This window comes from Idiotropiscis lumnitzeri, chromosome 6, assembly GCF_059441095.1.
Source record: "Idiotropiscis lumnitzeri isolate Australia: NSW breed Sydney's pygmy pipehorse chromosome 6, RoL_Ilum_1.0, whole genome shotgun sequence".
Taxonomy (NCBI): domain Eukaryota; kingdom Metazoa; phylum Chordata; class Actinopteri; order Syngnathiformes; family Syngnathidae; genus Idiotropiscis; species Idiotropiscis lumnitzeri.
The window spans coordinates 3336910-3355577 of NC_142396.1; the positions used below are offsets into that span (position 1 = coordinate 3336910).

Here is an 18668-nt window from a genome sequence, read left to right on the forward strand (position 1 = left end):
TCCCTCCTAAAAGACTCAGTCGTCATTTAAGGTTTTTTTTTTTGTGTGTGATGAGATTTATGACAAATTGGAGCTCGCCTTGTTTTTTTGTTTTTTTTTTTCCAGTTCCAGCGTCGACGACACAGCAGGGAGGCAAGCGAGGTCATATTGCTCCAATTGTCGGTTGTGTTGTCGTAAACGGCGACCGCACGCCACCAAAAAGCAAATCTTGTCCACTCCAAAATAGCCATTTTTACCAATCGATTCTCCACTTTCGCAGGCTGACAACGCGGACGCGAGCGACAATGGGTTGTATTTGGGACATTAAGCTACGCGAAAGTCACGTCGACTTTCGGGAAGCAGACGGCGGCTGATGGATCTTCAATTGATGACCACCGAAAACGCTTTAGTTCTATTTAAAGAGATTTTGATAAAGTTTGAGGACGTGCTATTTCATCCTCCTTAAAAGGCAATTTTTGTTTTTGTTTTTGTTTTTTTAAAGTGAAGGTTGGAACGGATTCGTTGATTGGTAAAAGATGGGTTGCGAGTTTCAGGCGTGCTCGCGGAACAAATTCAACTTGTACCTCAAGAGAACACAAGATAACTGCAGAACAGGCAGGAATATATTCTTGCTCCTCTATTAAGGCACCGCTCGGAGTCACAGACTGTAGTTGTGCAACTCGTCGCAGTTTGTGTCTGCATGTACGACTGCCCCCTGCTGGCCAAGGAGCAGCGCAAACTATTTTGTTGTTGTTGTTGGGGGCAGAACGGATAAACGGCACTTCCCTCCATTTCAATGGGGCAAGAACGTTTTGGCCTTTTGCTTTCAACTTGTATCTCAAGGCAAACAAATTTGATTCCAAAATGTCAACTTACTTGAAAGCGTCGGAAGACGTGAAAGCTGACGTCGGGCGCGTGACGCAGGGCGACCTCCTTCATCTTGCCTGCAACGCACAAACGTTTGTCAACTCCAGAAAGACGAACCTTCAAGAACAAGGACATGCAGGAACGGCGCTCGGTTGGACGCGGACGCAAAAACAGAACCGACGTGAGCAGGTCATGACGCCGGCGGCGCCGGTGTGCTGCAATCGGTTGACGAGAAGCGCGCCGTCACAATTCGACCTTAAAATAAATTGCTTTCAACACTTTTTTTTTTATGTTGCAGCTACTCTGTTGCACTCACAGTGAGAAGCTGTGAACCCCCCCCCCCCCGTCAAAAAAAAAATTCCATTTAATAGTGGAAGTGAGTCATGAGGCATGATCAACTGGCGCAAATAAATCTTTGCGCGAGTTCAAGCGAGTGCGAGAAGAACAAGTTGGGCGCCGGCCCGTCTTTTGTTGATTTTGCATCCAAACGGCTTTTCACGTGCCAGACCACCCAAACGGCACGGCAGCTCAAACAAAAACAGCGTTTGCAGCCTTTCCATCTGCAAATTGAAACCATCTGAAGATGTCCTCCGGGCGAATCAACATTTTTGCCAGCGAAATATTTTGAGTATACCGATGAATTCGCCGATAAAAAAAAAATAAAATAAAATAAAAAGGAACAGTGACAAGGACATGAATCCTCAATCCGATTTGTTTGTTACAAGTAGTTGAATGTCATAATAAATGTATTTATGTTGAGCAATTTGCATTTTATTCCTTTTTTTTTTTTAAAACCATCTGACTTCAGGCTGAATATAAAACAATAACATCCAACCAGGAAGATTTGCAAGCCCAGAAAAATGACCCCAGCAACAAATTTAAAGAGATAAAATGACACAAAATAAATCAGAAGACTTGTGTTGAACTGCTGGAAATTTTGTTTTTTTTTTCTAATTTGTTCATTTGTTCTTTTTTTTTTTTTTTACCTCGACTAATTTTGACATGCGACTGCCAACTTCTCACTTGTCTGAACAAATGGGGAAAAAATGAACATAAAAAAGACGAGATTCGTTTTTTGGGGGACTATTTCTGCCGTAAATAGAGTTGACAAGTAATGACAAAATAATTGGCAAAAGATCTGCCGTTCGGTCGATGTTTGAAGGTCAGCCCTTTCGCAATTAGAATGTGCAATCTCGTCCTATTTAGCAAAAGGTTAGTTTGATTTGGGTTGTTTTTTTTCCTGAAAAGTCGCTGCTATAAATCCCAACGCATGTTCAAATGTGTATTGCATCATCTTTTATAGATCAAACTTAAAGCAAAAAAATGGAAATCTCCAAAAGCAAAATAAAAAAGTCAAGACATTTCTTAAATGAAAAGTCCCCACTGAAGCGACCATTTCAATTTTTGTGAGCTCCTCGCCGACCTTCATCTCCCGAGCGGCCGTTTGGCTTCTTGCCCGTCTGGAGCCGAAGCGCTCGTAACGCCGTCCATATGTGGAAACGGCGCCATTGGCAGAGCAGGGGGGGGGGGCAGGTCGTCGTCAGGCTTCGTTCTGCCAGACGTGACCATGGCGAGTGGGGGGTGGGGGCTCGCCACTTTTGTCTTGGCTGCCGAGCCACAAGAATTCAGTGGCGGCGAGGCCACGGAGACGTCGGTCGACGCGGCGAGGCCCAGGCGGCCAACTTGCGTAATTGGCCCCCACAATGAAAAGATGTCGGCCGTGCGGTCGGCGCATACATCTTGTCGGTCCGCTCCACATAAAGCAAAAACACGTTTTCTGCTCCTCAGCAAAAAAAAGCGTCTCGCTCGCACAATAAACGACGGCACGCCACTGCTCGTGTGTTTTCCCACGTCGAAAAGTCTTCCGGAAACTTTGGAAACCTCACACTGACAACAAGGTTGGGGAAGCCGAGAAATGGAGGCACCCAAAAATGAGATCATGGCGACAATAAATCAAATATTATATCACTGACAAAAAAAGTCAAGTTTGGTTGGGATCGCATGAAATAACCAAACAAAGTGTCTTGAAATTGTCACTTCATTTTAAATTCACAAAATTATTCATTTTATATATATATTTTTTATTTTATTTTTATTTTGCAGCTTAACTGGAACAGCCAGCTGGGGCAGCGGGCAGATGCTCGGTGGGCTGTTATTTAATAAGTACACCCCCACTTTTTTTTTTTTTTATTCTTCATTTCGCCAATTTAGAGCAACAAACAGCAACTTGAAGCAACCAACATGAGAGCAGTGGCAGAGCAAGGTCATATTGAAACGCACGTTTTTTGTTTTTGTAATTCTGACCGACAATGTCACTTATTTGCAGAGCTGGGCACTTGACCCTTTTTTGGCGGTCAGTCCCCCGCCTTCGGGCTCAACCCTCCGGCCTTCTTCCTAAAAATTGCCGACCCCGACCCCGTTCCGGCCCATAGAAAAAAAAAGAAGCGTCCGTTTATGACACCGACACGGAAGAGATGCTAACAACAAAGGTTGATTTCAAGATCATTTGCTGGCTAATTTACGATTCATTCAATTGACTCTCTCATTATCTCATCTATTATTGCATAGCATCATTGTATGTGTCAAATGTTGCCCAGTTGGCATCCATTGCAGCCTGGTCATCCTGGAAGGGGGATTCCCCCATCTGTGGTCCCTTCTCAAGGTTTCTCACTTTTCCCCTAATGAGTTTTTTGAGTTTTTCCTCGCCCTCCTGGGGGTTAAGATCGGGGATGTCGATTGTGGCTATGTAAAGCCCTTTGAGACTGTCTGTGATCAAGGGCTATACAAATAAAATTGACTTGACTTGATTCAAAGTGTTTTGGAATTTTTTTTTTTTTTTTTTATAAACACACTTTAGCAAACAACCTGGTTGCAAAGTCGTTGTTGACGAGAACATCCACACACGGCGTCATAAAAAGTGTTTACGTTAGTCTGCCAACATGCTGCCTCCTGTTGGGGGAAGTGGGAACTGCAAGCGCACATATTGGAATGTTGACGATTACAAAGAGGATTGAAAGACGTCCTCTCTCTCTTCTTTTTTTTTTTCCCATTGTGTGAGTGTGTCTCTCACCCTCTACCTCAGCGTAATCCATGTTGAGGCTCTCCTTCTCCTCCTCCTCCTCCTCGCAGGCAATATAAAGGCCGGCACGGCGCTTTGGTCTCGCGCACATTGGCAGTGACGGGAGCGCACGTTTGGACGAGTGGAATGCGTTTGCGGCCGACATGACAAAGAGCGAGACCCGCGCCTCATCGACAGGTGAGCCGCTCGGGAAGCACACGCGTGTTTTGGTTTTTGTGGCGCTTTTGTCGAGCGGTACAACTGAAGGAGGGAGCGAGGAATGTTCACGCCAGGAATGTTGGCTCACACATTTTTGGGTTTAGAAATGTCCAAAGTGGCACTTTGACTTTTTGGGGCGGAGACGTTCACAGCGCAGTCGTGCTGAAGGTGGTGACTGGAGACGACATGGAGGGGTCAAAGGTCACAAAAGTGGGGTCACCGGTGCGCGTGGCGGCAGCAAGCGCGCCCACTTTTTCCAAGAGGGAAATGTTTTTTGAATAAGTTGGATGAAGAAAAAAAAAAGTGAGGCGATGACGGTCAGCCAAAAACAAAAAAGATTTTGCCAGCATGTTTTTTTTCAACACGTGTTTTTTTTTCAAATTTAATTTTGTAATCCAGAAAAAAAAGAATGCATTTCCTTTTTTTACGATGATCCGGTAATTCTGAAAACATTTTGCAATCTCAGTCAACTTGTTTTATTTTATTCCACTCTGATATTACTTGACTATATTATTAGACTATATAATTATTTTTGGCTTAAACATTAAATCGTATTTGAATTGATAAATCAGCAAATCCAATTTCTCTCAATTTTTCACATCACATCCAACAAACTTTATTTATTTTTTTTTTTTAAACAATCGGTAAAATGCAGAATTATTCGCTTTGAACATTGAAACACTCCAAAAATGTTGTGCATTGGCCGCGAGTTGCCAATCAAGTTCACATTTTCACATCAAATCATTCTTTTATTTGATTTCGTATCATTTCACGTTTTGGCTTTGCGGCACTTTTGTTCCCACGTCATCGGAAGACGGCAGTGCGACGTTGGACGCCGTTGACGGGACAGATGGTGCGTTTGAGGGAGTCCATTTTTTGGGGGGCTTCTGCTCTCTGGCGTGCATCACACTGGCTATTTTTGGCGTTCGACAGAAAACCGATTTTTAAGATCTTGTTTTTGTTTTTAAATAGTCTTTTCCAGCTGCATCGTCGTTTGTATGTGTCACTGCTCCGTGTGTGTTAACGTAGAATTAACGCAACATCAATGTTAATTTCAGATCGCCCATCTGTGGCATTTCACATTCTAAGATAACATCAAGATAGCAGACTTCTGTTTCCATTTTTCTTTTTTATGTGTCAGCAAGCACCCTTGACCTCTCATTGGGAAAACGGGAGTCGGCAAGCGACAAAGGAATTTGAGCGGTTTCTCGTTTTTTTCCGGATGAATCCGTGTCAGAAAGTCCGACTTAAACCAAATCATATGAAATCCAAAGCAATCGTTACAAAGCAAAGTTTGCACCGATTAAAAAAAAAACTAAATTAAAACAAAGAAAAAACAGGGGATCAGCCCGATCGGCTGGCAAAGCGCGTCTGAAATTCACAACATTTTCCAGCGGAGACAATCCGACGGCGTCTCCGGCTGTCTCTCGCGGTTCTGTCGAAAGCCACGAGAACCGCAGGCATCAACAAACGCTCGCTAATCACTTCCAGGCTTGTGTTGAGGGGGGTGCGCGCGCTCGCTCGCGCCGGCGGGAGGCCTCTTTACTTTTTTTTTTTTTGGGTGACTTTTACAACGAGCCAAAATGTAAACACGAGATTCAAGGCCAAGCGGCTTCCTGTCGTCGCCGTCTGGCTTTCAATTGTTCCGATGGTGACGCCGCAATTTGCATAAAAACTCGCAACGCAACTTTAGAAGTAAAGCTCAAACAAGTGCGCCAGTAATTTGAGTACCTCACTCCCCCCCCCCCAAAAAAAGTGCTCCAGGCGTTTTTTCCGCCTTAAGTATATCAACGAGGCTGCCAAGACGAATCGACGAACAAAATGGTCAAAAATTCATTGAAGTAGTCGACGAGTCGTTTTATTTATTTGTCGCACGACTTTCCTCTGGAAAGAGCCTCGTCTCGCGCTTGGCTAGATGCACATCCGCCGCCGTCTTCATCCGCGATGAAAACGGAAGCGTCGTGGCAAAGGAGCGGCACGGCGACCTGCCGTTAGCAACGCAGTACGAAAGTGACGGCACATTTCAAACACAAAAACTTGACGAAGGTTGCGGCGGACGCCTGCTTTCGTTTCGGACGCGTCTGTGAGCGAGCCGTCGTTAGCGCGCACGCAAAAGTATTCGATAGCGGCAGCCCCGCCCCCGAGACCGCATCGACCTCATGACGGTGCACACGTAAAGCGGACCGAGGGCTTTTTTTTGGGCAAAATTTCTGCGGCGGTGGCGGCTGAATTTTTGTCCTGTTCTCCTCAGGATGATGGACAGCCCCCCCCGCACCTGATCTGCAGCATGCCGGCGAGGCCGCCGGGCGCTCTCGCCTCCGCCGTCCCGCTCGCCCTCACCTTCTGGCGGCTGCTTCCGATCCTGCACGCGGCGCCGGCCCACAAGCCGGCCCGGCTGCCCCTGGTGGGCCGCAAGCCCTTCGTGGCCGCCTGGAACGCGCCGCTGGACATGTGCGACCTCAAGTACAACGTCAGCGTCAACCCGCAGCGCCTCTTCCACATCCACGGCAGCCCCCGCGCCGGCTGGACGGGCCAGAACGTCACCATCTTCTACGCCAACCGGCTGGGCTACTACCCGCGCTACACGGCGGAGGGCGAGGCGGTTCACGGCGGCGTCCCGCAGAACGGCAGCCTGGACGTGCACCTGTTCAAGGCCTACCAGGACATCAAGCACTTCATCCCCGCCGAGGACTTCCGCGGCCTGGCCGTCATCGACTGGGAGTTCTGGCGGCCGCAGTGGAGCCGCAACTGGCACAAGAAGGACGTCTACCGGCGGAAGTCGCGGGAGCTGACCGCCAAGGCGTACTTGAACGTAACGGCGGCGCAGGTGAGGACCAACTTGGGTGGAATTTAGTTTTCATGCCGGAGCTGAGTTTGAATGCGTTGAGGTCGCAGTTATTTGAAGGTTTATCGTTACCGGGACATCAGCGGTGCGACAATCAATCAATGACTGTCATGGTGGAACTTCAAATTGTCCACAAATTAAATATTCTCCCATTTCCGGAAGCCCCCATAAAAGCAGATTAATCATCAAATTTGCAAACATGTGCTTTGACTTCTGGAAAATATATATATATAATTTTTTTTTTTTGCAGATTTCTCTTGCATGTTACACTGCATGATGGGTTTATTTTTGTGCATTCGCAGCACTCTTAGTAAAAATGTTTTGGAACCAAGGAATGCAAATGAAAACTTTTTTTTTTTAAATCCAATTCATCAATATTTTTATCTATTAAATGATTGGTAGAAGTCCTCTATTTTTTTCTTTCGAGAACAAATGTGTATTTTAAGATCGAAAAGTGTCTTATAAAAGAAAAAAGTTGAACTTCTCTCTTGCGTCGTTGAACATTGACTTTATGACCAAAATGCGGTGGAACCACCGGCGCAAAAAAATTTAAATGTGAAAAAAATAAATAAGTAAAATAAAAATCACGTGATCGGGCCCGATTTCCGATGCGACGATTGGATCGGCACAACCTTAACAACACCACGAAACACTTTGTGGTCTTGATTTTGGATTTTTTCTTTTCCGATTCGCTTTAAGGTGGAGGAGTTGGCGCGACGCCGCTTCGAGAAGAGCGCCCGGGCCTTCATGCAGCGCACGTTGCAGCTGGGCACGCGCATGCGTCCCGACGCCCTGTGGGGCTTCTACCTCTACCCCGACTGCCACAACTACAACCTCCACGAGGACGGCTACACCGGCCTGTGCCCGCTGATGGAGAGCGTGCGCAACGACGAGCTGCGCTGGCTGTGGAACAGCAGCACGGCGCTTTACCCGTCCGTCGCCATCCACAAGTCGCACAGCAACAGCGTGGGCAACCAACGCTTTGCCCGCCACCGCGTGCGCGAGGCGCTGCGCGTGGCCTCGCTCACCGCCAACGACTACGACCTCCCCACGTACGTCTACCTGAGGCTGGGATACCGTGACGAGCCGCTCACCTTCCTCACCACGGTAACGGACCACTTTTACATTCATTCACATTCTGGAAAGAAAAAAAAAAAAATCGACCCAAGAATTTTCCCTTCACCTCTCACATTTTCTTTTCAAGTCAAAGGACACAAAATGGCGGCGCTTGAAATAGGGCATCTCACACGACGCGACTTGCCGACTTTAATCTCGTGCTAATTTGCTACATGCTACGCATGCCATCAAAAGTTTCATTTCCTCGACCGACGTGCCAGTGAGGTTTGCATGTTGTCGCTGTCCTGTGAAAAACACCAATTTTGTCTTTTTTTTTTTTAAATTGTCACATAAAAGTGAAGGCCCGTTAATGTCCACATTTTTATTTTCTTTTAAAAATGGACAGAAGTGCTTTGCATAGGATAGTTTCATTTAAACGAACAGCACAGTTCAGTTCAGGTTGATTGAGTTCCACCTTTCTGTTGTGCAAAGAATACAGAAAAAAAAACCTTACTCTTTCCTTACATGCGAAGAATTGACATGCTAGATTTGAAGTTTTAAAATTCCATTCAGTTTATTTCCAAAACAAAGCAAGGGAATACCAAAGTAACTCAACTGTACACCTTTTTGTCATCACTTCAATGGGCCAAGTGCAGTGGTGGAATTCTTAAAGCGCCAAGATATTTTGTTGTTCATTTGTGGAATGTTACAACAGCAAGTAACAGATCAACAATTTTTTGGCCAGCCAAGCATCAAGTTGCTAGGAGCCGGATGCTAAGTAGCATCAAGTTCATCCTGCATTCCATTTAAAAAAAAGACCAAAATGCTTGACCACGTGCAAATTTACTCTACATCAAGTAGATTTATGTTCAGCTTACATACATTACAATTAAAAACAGAGACTAAACGCTTGCCTACATTCTAAGTTGCAACATGCTAAGTTGCTATCGGCTAAGTAGCTTCATGTTCAACGCTGCATTCAAAGAAAGAGACCAAAATGCTTGTCTACGTGTTAAGTAGCAACATACTAAATGTTTACACGCTTAGTTATTTTATTTATTTTTTAAGTGTCGCCCTCACCTTGACCTTTCTTTCCGTGTCCTCCGCGCAGAAGGATCTCGTGCACACCATCGGCGAGAGCGCCGCGCTGGGAGCGGCCGGCTTCGTCATTTGGGGCGACCTCAACTTGACCACTTCGCGGGTGAGGAACACATTCTACACGTGCACAAGACGCACGCGCACGCGCACGCGCACACGCACACGCACACGCACTCGCACTGCAACCTCAAACACATTTCAGCCATGCCTCTCAAAGTTTTTTTTTGCAAATGTCATTCAAATTGTCAAACTAGCACTTTGCTTCAATATGCATCAAAAACATGTCATCAAATGTTTAGTTGAGGCACATTTAGACTGCAGAAGGTAAAGTAAAAAAAAAAAAAAAAGGACAAAATGGGTACTAAGTTCAAGTCTAGCAAATCAACTTTTAGTCCCTTTAGTCCCTTGAACGCCACCGTACTCGCCCTTTGTGCTTGATTTATGTGCGCTTTCAAGAACCAAACAGCTCTGATCGTCTAAGAATACAAATTATATTTTGAAAGAATAAAAATGTACACCAAAATGTCCCGTGAGCATATCCGGCTGTTTTCGGTGCTATGCTGCCATCTAGTGGACTTGACATGACACTTGTCCATCCCGAGAAGGTTTTTGAAACTCTTTATGAATAATCTTTATAAATTTGACAAAAGAGGAGTGCTCGGTCTGACGCCGGTGAGTCACCATGTTTTTCATCTGAATGTCGTCTTTCTCGTGGATGTCGTCTCTTCCGGCAGCGTCCGGAACTGTTTTGGAAAATCAGACCGCGACCTCACGTCGACAACAACACTTCGTACCTCATCTGCGTTTTCTTTCTTCTGTCCTTTCAATATTTTTGAGAGAAGAAGAACAAAATAAATGAACAGACTTCCCGTATGACATTCCACATGTTTCCATGTCGTGTCACCAGTCTAGTGGCAAAAAGTGAACACGCACGACCGCAGTTGGGCACTTGACCCCCCCCCCCCCCCCCCCCCGTCTGTCCCCCGCCCCTCCGGCCGCGATCTCGGTACCGTCTGAGCCTCAAATCTCCGGCCATATTCATTAAAATTGTCGGCCTCCGCCCCCGGGACGGACTCTCTAGCTCTGTTTATGACATTTCATCCAAAATGGGGAAATTGTTGAGTAATGACGTCTTCACGTCGGTCCATCCGTTTGGTTTACATCGGTCGACTCGCCAGGCAATGGCAGGACACATATCGACAAACGACGGGCTGACTGGTCGCTAGGCAACGTCAGCTTCGCCATTTGGAGAAAGCGCGAGTTGCCTTTGCCTTGAATTGCGCCTGATGGATGTGCTTCCGGCTCGTGTTTCACCTGCAGCACAACTGCAGCAAGGTGCGCTGGTTCCTGAGCCACCGGCTGGGCCAGTACATCACCAACGTGACGCGCGCCGCCGAGTTCTGCAGCGACTTCCTGTGCCAGAACAACGGACGCTGCGTCCGCCGCAACCCGAGCGCTCGCCACTACCTCCATCTGGACGCCGCCACCTACAGCATCCGCCCAGCAGGGGGCGACGGAGGCTTCGCCGTCAGTGGGCGCCATTCCGCCCAGGCCCTTCAAGTGCTCGTGGAGCACTTCCGTTGTCATTGCTACGAAGGTCACGCGGGGGAGCGCTGCGATAGCGCCAACGAGGTGCGGGAGGATGACGACGGCGAGAACGTCGACGAGGAGCGGCGGAGGAGCGAGTGGGAGGACGAGCGGGGAGGGCGGGCGGCCGAAGGGCGCAACGGCGCCCCGCCCGATCTCGGCCCGGCTGGGCTTTTGATACTTTTGATGCTCTTGTCCAACTTGCAAAAAACACTCGAGATGTTCGGCTGATTGTTGGCGTGCTAACGTTGATGCTAACGTGCTAACGTCGATGGATCACAACGCAGCTCATAAGAATGTAAAATAATGACTTGAATCCAAACGTGTTCTTCGCCAAAGTGCAGTTTTCCAGCATCGCTCTTGGCAGCAGTTTGCGGCAGAGACCTGACGCAAATAGCAAACCTTTGCGAACGGTAGACGCCTCAAATTTGAAATTGGACTAAAGTGCGTACATTAATAAATCAGTGGTTCTCAATTTTTTGACACCAAGTAAAAAAAAAAATTCTTAGCCATCCTAACCAACGTTAAAATACCACATCCAAGCAGGCCGTCGTGTTCATCAAAAATGAGCCATTGACTAACATTCCAAACCAGTATCGTCTCGTACTCGTCACGTACGGATTTCCGAAGAACGTATCCGAGAATGTTCTTCCTAAGAAGGCGTGTCGCTTTGTAAATTGAAAAAAAAAAAGGAAAAACGGTTGTGAACTTGTTAACAACTGATATTTCCGCAATAGCAGCACCAACATTTTCCAGCCAAATCTTCACACGTAACCATTCAGTGTGTTTTTTATTTTTTTTTATTTTAAGATGGCCGACAAGAACAACATCCGGTTTGCAAATGCGTTCTTGGTTTAATCGTATTGTACTTTCAATTGGAACGATTGCTGGGCGGAGACTGATAAAGTTTCACGAGATCACAAGTACATAAAAAAAAAAAACTACCATAACGAATTAACATTACATACTGTGAATGCCCGATTCAAATCCGTTACAAACTGTACATAAAAGATTTAAAAATTACCTAGTAAGTCGTTTTGCTTTTTTTTTTTTCCAGAAGCAATGTCTTTTTTTTATGACAAAAAAGCATATGAATAATTTTTCTCGAAAAAAAATGTCCTAATCATCCGAGAGTCATGCTAGTCACGGCTAATGGCCGCTTGTGATCGCTATGACCTGGACACGAGTACACAAAATAAGTTTACCCAAAATATGAACGGTACACTTAGTTTACAGTTAATCGTTTTAGTTTTGTTCGACAGAAAAATTTGTGAGCGGTCAGGAAAAGGAATGAGCAGCTGGGCCCGCTACGCTAACACGACACGGCTAGCGGCGCCAACAACGCACCAATCGCTGACAGTCTGTCAGCTTTTTGTACTTGTGAAAAGTTACGTGCGATTGTTGGCTTTCGCCGCCCAGCAAATGTTAGCTCATGAAGCTAATACTTGCGTCTCGTCACAAAATGTTAGCTTCTACGTAGCGCTGGTAGCACCAGCCGGCGATGTTAGCAGTTAGCTCTTATAAGCTCATGATTTTGTCGCCAAAGAGCAACAGTGAAAAACAAAGAAACGAGTGCTGTTGTATGACAGCTCGCGCGTTCAGTCAAAAAGCTTCTGCCTTCACTTCTGTGCTTTTGTCCTGTGACGCTAAAAACAACAACGTTAGCATGTGCTAAGGATATTTACAGAAGCTGTTTTACTTGACATGAAGTTTGATACAACTGATGCTTACGTGGTGAGTCAAAACTTGTCATTTCTTTCGTCTGACTCATCGGTTTGATTCGCCAAACTAAAATCATGTACTCGATAATACCTTTTGAACTGAATAGCGCTTTTTTAAAAAACATTTTCGAGGAATTGAACCAGTGACCAAATTCCTCGCGTCAATGTAGCTACGACAAACACTGAAGACGGCGGCGGCGGCACATAGCTGACTCGTGACTCGGCGCTTTTCTGCGGTTCTTCCTTTCCTCTTCTTCAAAAGTTCAACAAATGCGTGTGAACTAACCAGGATACCTCCGCCAAGGCCTCGTAATCATTCTGTATTAGATTGGCAACAAATTGGACGCCTCTTCAATAAAGAGAGATGAAATTTACAAATTTCATCGGAGCACCCAATTGAGAAGGTCACTTCGTTGACAGTCACGCGCTGCTGGTTGACCTTTTTTGGCGCTTAGAGCCTGGGGGGGTGGGGGGGGGGGCGGATTCGGCTCTCGCGAAGACCGAGTAGAAGGCGAGGAAGGAAGGTGGCACCCGCCGAGCCAGCCGACTCAAGCGCACACACAAATACACGATGCCAACTTGTGTTGCTGAAATAACACAAAAAAGCCAAAGTGTTTTTTTTGTTTCATCTGACGTGGTGAACGAATCATCTGCAACAATTACTGTTTTTGTTTCACGTGGTTGTCATGATTGTAGAATAAAACGTGCAGCACATGAATGTAAATGCACTTCCAATAAATCTCGTTACCGATGAAAGTGTTCCTTCAATAAACGTGAAGAATAAATGCATCCCGTTTTGTTTTTTTGTTTTTTGTTTTTGGGAGGCAGGTTGATTGTAGAAAAGAGGAAGATGCAACAGACCAAAACCGGATGAATGATCACTGATAAAAAGAAAAAAAAAGTTGGGGGCCGTTTGGCTTCTGAGTCATTTCTTGTTTCACACGAGAAGTGGCAGAAAAGAACCAGAGTGAAACTCACACTTTAACAACGCGGAGAAGAATCGCAGGTACAAGCTTATTTTTTTACTATTTTAGAAAATAATAAAAAAAACGTTCATTTTATATTGACAACTTCACTCACGCAATAAGATTACATTTAAAAAAAAAAAATCAATTGTATTGAGTCATTTGTTGGCGATTCGATGAAAATGCGATCATTCGGTGAATCCGTCGAATCATCGGAGTCGGCTCAGTTCAACTTGAAGTTGACTCGAGACTCGCAGAAACGCGATGCCCTCGGATGATGTCGGGCCGATCGTGTCCCGGCGGACGGGCGCACGGGTCCGCCGACGAAACGGAAACGCCACAAGCGCAGAGGACTCAAACACGTCAGTTGACGCCGGCGAACTTTTATGCCATTTACGCGATTCGGTTGCCGCGTCTCGGTGGACTCGACGCACAAGAGAGCGTTGGATCGATTCGCGGAGCAACCGGAAACGTATCAGACTCAGATCATGTCAACGTGTCAGTTCACCGACTCCGCGATCGGACTCTCTGGAATGTTTCGCTTCACTGGCTTGTGTTAAGCGACTCGCGCGGATCACCTCGCAATCGCAAGATTCGCGCGTTGCAATTTACCAACGATAAACTCGCGTGAGTTGGTTTGAGCAGTTCACTGATTCAAGAAACCGGACTCACCGGGCATCACCACCGGATCAGATAATCAACTCAGGCCTTCAAGGTCTTCTCTGCTGGCCTAACAGACCCAAGAAAAAAATGATCAGATTCTTCACAATGATGTCATATTATATCTTAGTGTTGTATTTTACAGCTTTTATCCAATCAGAATTCAGTTAGCCCTTGTTGCCAGGCAGATTTCACAATACTCACAATAGCTCACAATAGTCGTCCGAGGCGTTCCGATCCAATCGTGCGGGCGTCTCTTCTGCGTCTCAAGGGGGCTTTGACCCTTGATAGAAAGTTGCGAAAACCAATCAGATCACGAGTTGGTTACAGTGAGGCCTTCTCGCTGGCCTTACGCTGAAAGTGACGAACGTGGCTTGTGATTGGATGCTCACTCGTGAGGGGGCAGAACTACGCGGAATCGACACAGCCGGAAGCCGCAACTGGCGACCGTTGGACAATCTAAAATCTATTCTTGCTTTTTTAAACCACAATGGCCGAAGGAGGGAAAAGTGTGCATTTCATTGCAGATATGCTTGCGAGGACATTTTCAAGAGAAGCTCGGTCGTCCCAACACTCGCTCAGTACTGTTTAAGTGCGTTTGTCCCGCCGTGGTGTCATAAATGATGGCAATATAATTCAAGTCGGACGACGTCGGACTTGACTGAAGGCCGACGTATGAAGTGCACGATCCGCCACTGTCGGGCACATACCGTGAACCGCCACTAAATTACACGGAGATGATTTGTGACCGAGTCAAAGTGTTGTCTTCTTCTCTCCGTCGCAAGCCTCACAATGTTCCTGCACATTCTGTCCGGCGTAATCATGAGTTTGCCCCCCCCGATCGCCACGCTGCCGCCCACCGAGCCGCCCCTGATTCCCGAGCACCCGTTTGTCGCCGTGTGGAACGCCCGCACCGAGCAGTGCCAGCGTCTGGACATCCCACTGGACACGGCGGCCTTCCAGGTGCTGACCCCATCCGGGGTCCACATTTAAAACCAAATCTCTTTTTAACAAAGAAGTCGCATTCAATATTTTAACATTTCAATTGATTGCACAGCATTTCAGTTTTGTTACAATTTCGACAGGAATCGCTTTGTCTAGTTCAGAGGTGTTCAATCCTGTTCCTTGAGGCCCGCTGTCCTGTCAGTCCCCCCCCCCCCTCGTCTGCTACGACGCACCTGAATCAAATGATCCGATCATCAGCAAGGTCCGCAGAAGCTGGACAACAATCCTGATCATTGGAAGACAGGCAGGACAGCGGTCCTGGAGGAACAGAATTGAACAGCCCTGGTCACCTTACCTCTTGAAACTCCATTCCTTCATCGCTTGTTCCAGGCGGTGAGCACGCCGGCCTCTGTTCCGGGCCAGTTCCTGACCATCTTCTATGAGGACCGGCTGGGCCTCTACCCCAAGATGGACCCCGCCGGGCGGACGCGTCGCCAGGGTGGCGTCCCTCAAAATGGCAACCTGACAGCACACCTGCTCAAAGCAAAGCGACAAATCGACCACGACATAGCCGAGGATGAATCCCCCGGCCTTGCGGTCATAGACTGGGAGTCCTGGCGCCCCCTGTGGGCCCAGAACTGGGGATCCAAGCGGATCTACCAAAAGCTGTCCATGGCCAACGCTTTGCAAGCCTTCCCGTTCTTGTCCCTGAAGAAGATCGTCCGGCTGGCCATGGATCAGTTCCAGACGGCCGGGCGCAGCTTCATGGAGAGAACCATCGACCTCGGAGTTGGGGAGCGTCCGAGCCGCCGTTGGGGGTTCTACTTATTCCCCTACTGCTACAACTACGACTGGCACCGGCCCGACTACACGGGCCGCTGCTCGGCCAAGTCTCACAAGCAGAACCGAGAGCTGATGTGGCTCTGGGAGCACAGCACCGCCCTCTTCCCATCCGTGTACCTGCACGCCGCCCTGAGGGACTCCCCCCAGGCGGTGCTCTATGTGCGCTACCGCGTCCGTGAAGCCCTGAGGGTGGCGGCGCTGCCCAAACGCCAGTACACCATGCCCATCTACGTCTACTCCAGACCCCTGTACCGAGGCCAGAACAGGATTTTTGAGACCGCGGTGAGTCCTGCCGATCTAGAACCTTTAACCTTCACCCGACCCCCCCCGCATGTCAATATTCCGGCAAAAGGTCGACTTCTCGGCTTGCGGGGTAACATCTAATGTCGTCAATCCTGTTCCTCGAGGGCTTGCGTCCTGCCTGTTTGCCACCTCTCCATTCCGCAACACACCCGACCGATTCCAACGAGCGGGATCGTAGACCAGCTTCTGCAGAGCTTCCTGATCACCGTGTTGCACGGGTGACCAACAGTCAGAATAGCGGCCCCTCGAAGAACAGGATTGAGGACCCCTGATCTAACGTGGGGCTCCAACACATCGCGTTCGCTCTGTCAAGACTTTCAACTCAAGTGCTGCAAAAGTCGTTTTTCATAAAGGGCACTTCTCCACCTTTGGAGCTAATTGTCAAACCTTCTCATAAGCGGGAAAGAAGTGTTATTTTGCAATATTCGGACAAATGAAAATTGACTTTGTCCAATTTTACTCTTCAAATTCACTGCTCCCGTCCTGTCCAAAGTCCAAAAATGATTTTGAGCGTGGTCGACTTTCCAGGCGGACCTGGTGAGCACGGTGGGCGAGTCGGCCGCTCTGGGGGCCGCCGGCGTGGTCATGTGGGGCGGAAGCGACGACTACAAAGACAAGGTAACCACGGCAACAAGCAACCAGCCTCCGTCGGCCGCCGTGAATCGGCAAATGATGGCGTGAAAATTGCTGTTGTGCAACCGATGGCACAGACTTCATTTGCTGCTCTGCGTTCCTTGCTCTGCTCTGTACAATCTCGTTTGTCTGTTTGTGTCCTCACGCCGACTGGTGACCAATCCACGCTTCTTTTGCCTCACTGATTTCATCAACGGCCAAACTGACCAAAAGGTGCAAATGACTTCATTGACGGGCGACCAATCCAGGATTTCCCACACTTAGGCCTCACTTGGCAGCGGCAAGCATGTCAAATTTGTGACCATGCGCGACTCACAAAATGTTTGCGACATTACGATTTCCCGAAGACTCCGAAACAAGCGATGACATCCGCTTGTGTGACTCTTTCAGTTTCTCTGCACGTTTTGCAGGCCTCCTGCCAGTCGTTGTCCGACTACCTGACGTCCACGCTCAACCCGTATCTCGTCAACGTGACGGCGGCGGCCATGTTGTGCAGTCGGGCCCTGTGCCAGGGACACGGCCGCTGCATCCGGCGGACCTCCAACTTGTCCGCGTACCTCCATCTGGACGCTGCCCGCTTCAGCATCCTGCGAGCCGACGGCAAGTACGTGGCGGTGGGCGTCCCGTCCGCTGAAAACCTGGACGCCTGGGCCCGCAACTTCACGTGTCAGTGCTACGCCGGACGAGCGTGCGAGCCACGACTCGCCCCGCCCGCTGGCATCCAGATGATCAAGGTGTGAGGCGTCGCAGTGGCGCCCCCTGGCTGCTGGCCGCAGGATTTGACAGCAACATGCAGTGTGGTCGCCTTGACTTACGAGTGCTTCCCGATACCCGGTTCATTTTCTTTTTTTTTTTTGTGTGGATGTCACATACTCGGCCACGCCCACAACCAACAAACAAATACCAAGTGACACGAGGACTTTCGCTTTGATGTGTTTGGTGGCATCTTGGTGCCAAGGAACCACGTTGAGGAGTTTCATTTAGACAAACGTAATGCTTTGCTGCCATTTTTGAGGGGATGTCACGGACTTTGAGATTTTCGCGATTGGCCGCAAGGCTCCGTCGCAAGGCGTCACTATAATTCCAATTTATTAAAGCAATTATTTTTTTAATGATTTTTTTTTTTTTTATTCTACATCGTTTTACAAAAGTGGCTGCAACACATCAACGGCTTTTCAATTTATTCCACTGGGGAAAATCGATTTGACATTTGAATGAATTGAGTTACAAGCTTAGTCCTGGACTGAATTCAACTCGTAAGTCGAGGCACCACTGTACTCTGAGTTTATTTTAAAAATGTGAAATGTGTCCATTTGAAGTTGTCACTTGACTTTGACTGCAGCTTTAATAAAAAAATCATTTTGTTGGATTTTTCTTTGCTATGACCTCACGCACTGATCAAAACTTCTTTGGGGAGATTTTGTGTCATCCAACGGCTGGAAATTTGCTCGCAAACAAAATCTCTGCAATTTTGTCTTTGAAGGACGCCTGCAATGTGCCAAACTTGGCCCAACGTGGCCACTCGACGCAAAACTGGCAGAATTCCTTCTCATCTCTTCATGGCTCCTTGTGACTTTTTTGGTGGGTCGACTCGTGATGGACGTGTCGAACCTAATTTCGGGTTGACAAATCAAACCATACTCGGCGGCGGGGACATTTTCGAAAAACATCTCTGGGACGACAAGACCCTCGCGAGGAGATACGCGGCTCCAATGATGGATGCGTGGAAGTTGTTAAGCCAAACTGGCTTTGGCCACCCAAAAAAAAGCATTGGGTGAATTCTCTTCAAAATTCTGGTGGGGAAAATATCCCTAAAGGGACTGAAAGTGTCTATTTCTAACCAAAATGGCAGACTTTTTGGACATGACTTGGAGACTTTTTTTTTTTTT

General features: G+C 47.6%; 2 protein-coding genes across 3 annotated transcripts; both read left to right on the top strand.

Annotated features, from left to right (window-relative positions):
- Positions 1-4030: 4030 nt before the first annotated feature.
- hyal4 (hyaluronidase 4) lies at positions 4031-10975 on the top strand. The gene is given in 6 exon segments (XM_088299480.1): positions 4031-4102; positions 6375-6950; positions 7668-8075; positions 9136-9225; positions 10443-10928; positions 10931-10975. Coding segments are annotated over 5 exon segments (1569 nt in total). The 5' UTR covers positions 4031-4102; positions 6375-6410.
- A 2362-nt stretch (positions 10976-13337) lies between these two features.
- spam1 (sperm adhesion molecule 1) lies at positions 13338-18148 on the top strand. 2 transcript variants are annotated; one of them, XM_088298683.1, is made up of 5 exons: positions 13371-13436; positions 14841-15018; positions 15391-16125; positions 16675-16764; positions 17190-18148. In XM_088298683.1, exons 2-5 carry the CDS (start codon positions 14848-14850, stop codon positions 17517-17519), a joined length of 1326 nt encoding a protein of 441 aa, XP_088154809.1. In that variant the 5' UTR covers positions 13371-13436; positions 14841-14847; the 3' UTR covers positions 17520-18148. The 2 variants fall into 2 exon arrangements, with proteins under 2 accessions (XP_088154810.1, XP_088154809.1); XM_088298684.1 differs by lacking the exon at positions 14841-15018 and having other exon boundaries at positions 13338-13436.
- Positions 18149-18668: the final 520 nt, after the last annotated feature.

Bases quoted from the DNA above. Each gene is read 5' to 3' on its own strand.
- spam1 (XM_088298683.1), top strand. From the start codon at position 14,848: ATGTTCCTGCACATTCTGTCCGGCGTAATCATGAGTTTGCCCCCCCCG. The intron at 16,126-16,674 runs GTGAGTCCTGCC...TCGACTTTCCAG, and splicing joins ACAGGATTTTTGAGACCGCG to GCGGACCTGGTGAGCACGGT. The intron at 16,765-17,189 runs GTAACCACGGCA...CACGTTTTGCAG, and splicing joins GCGACGACTACAAAGACAAG to GCCTCCTGCCAGTCGTTGTC.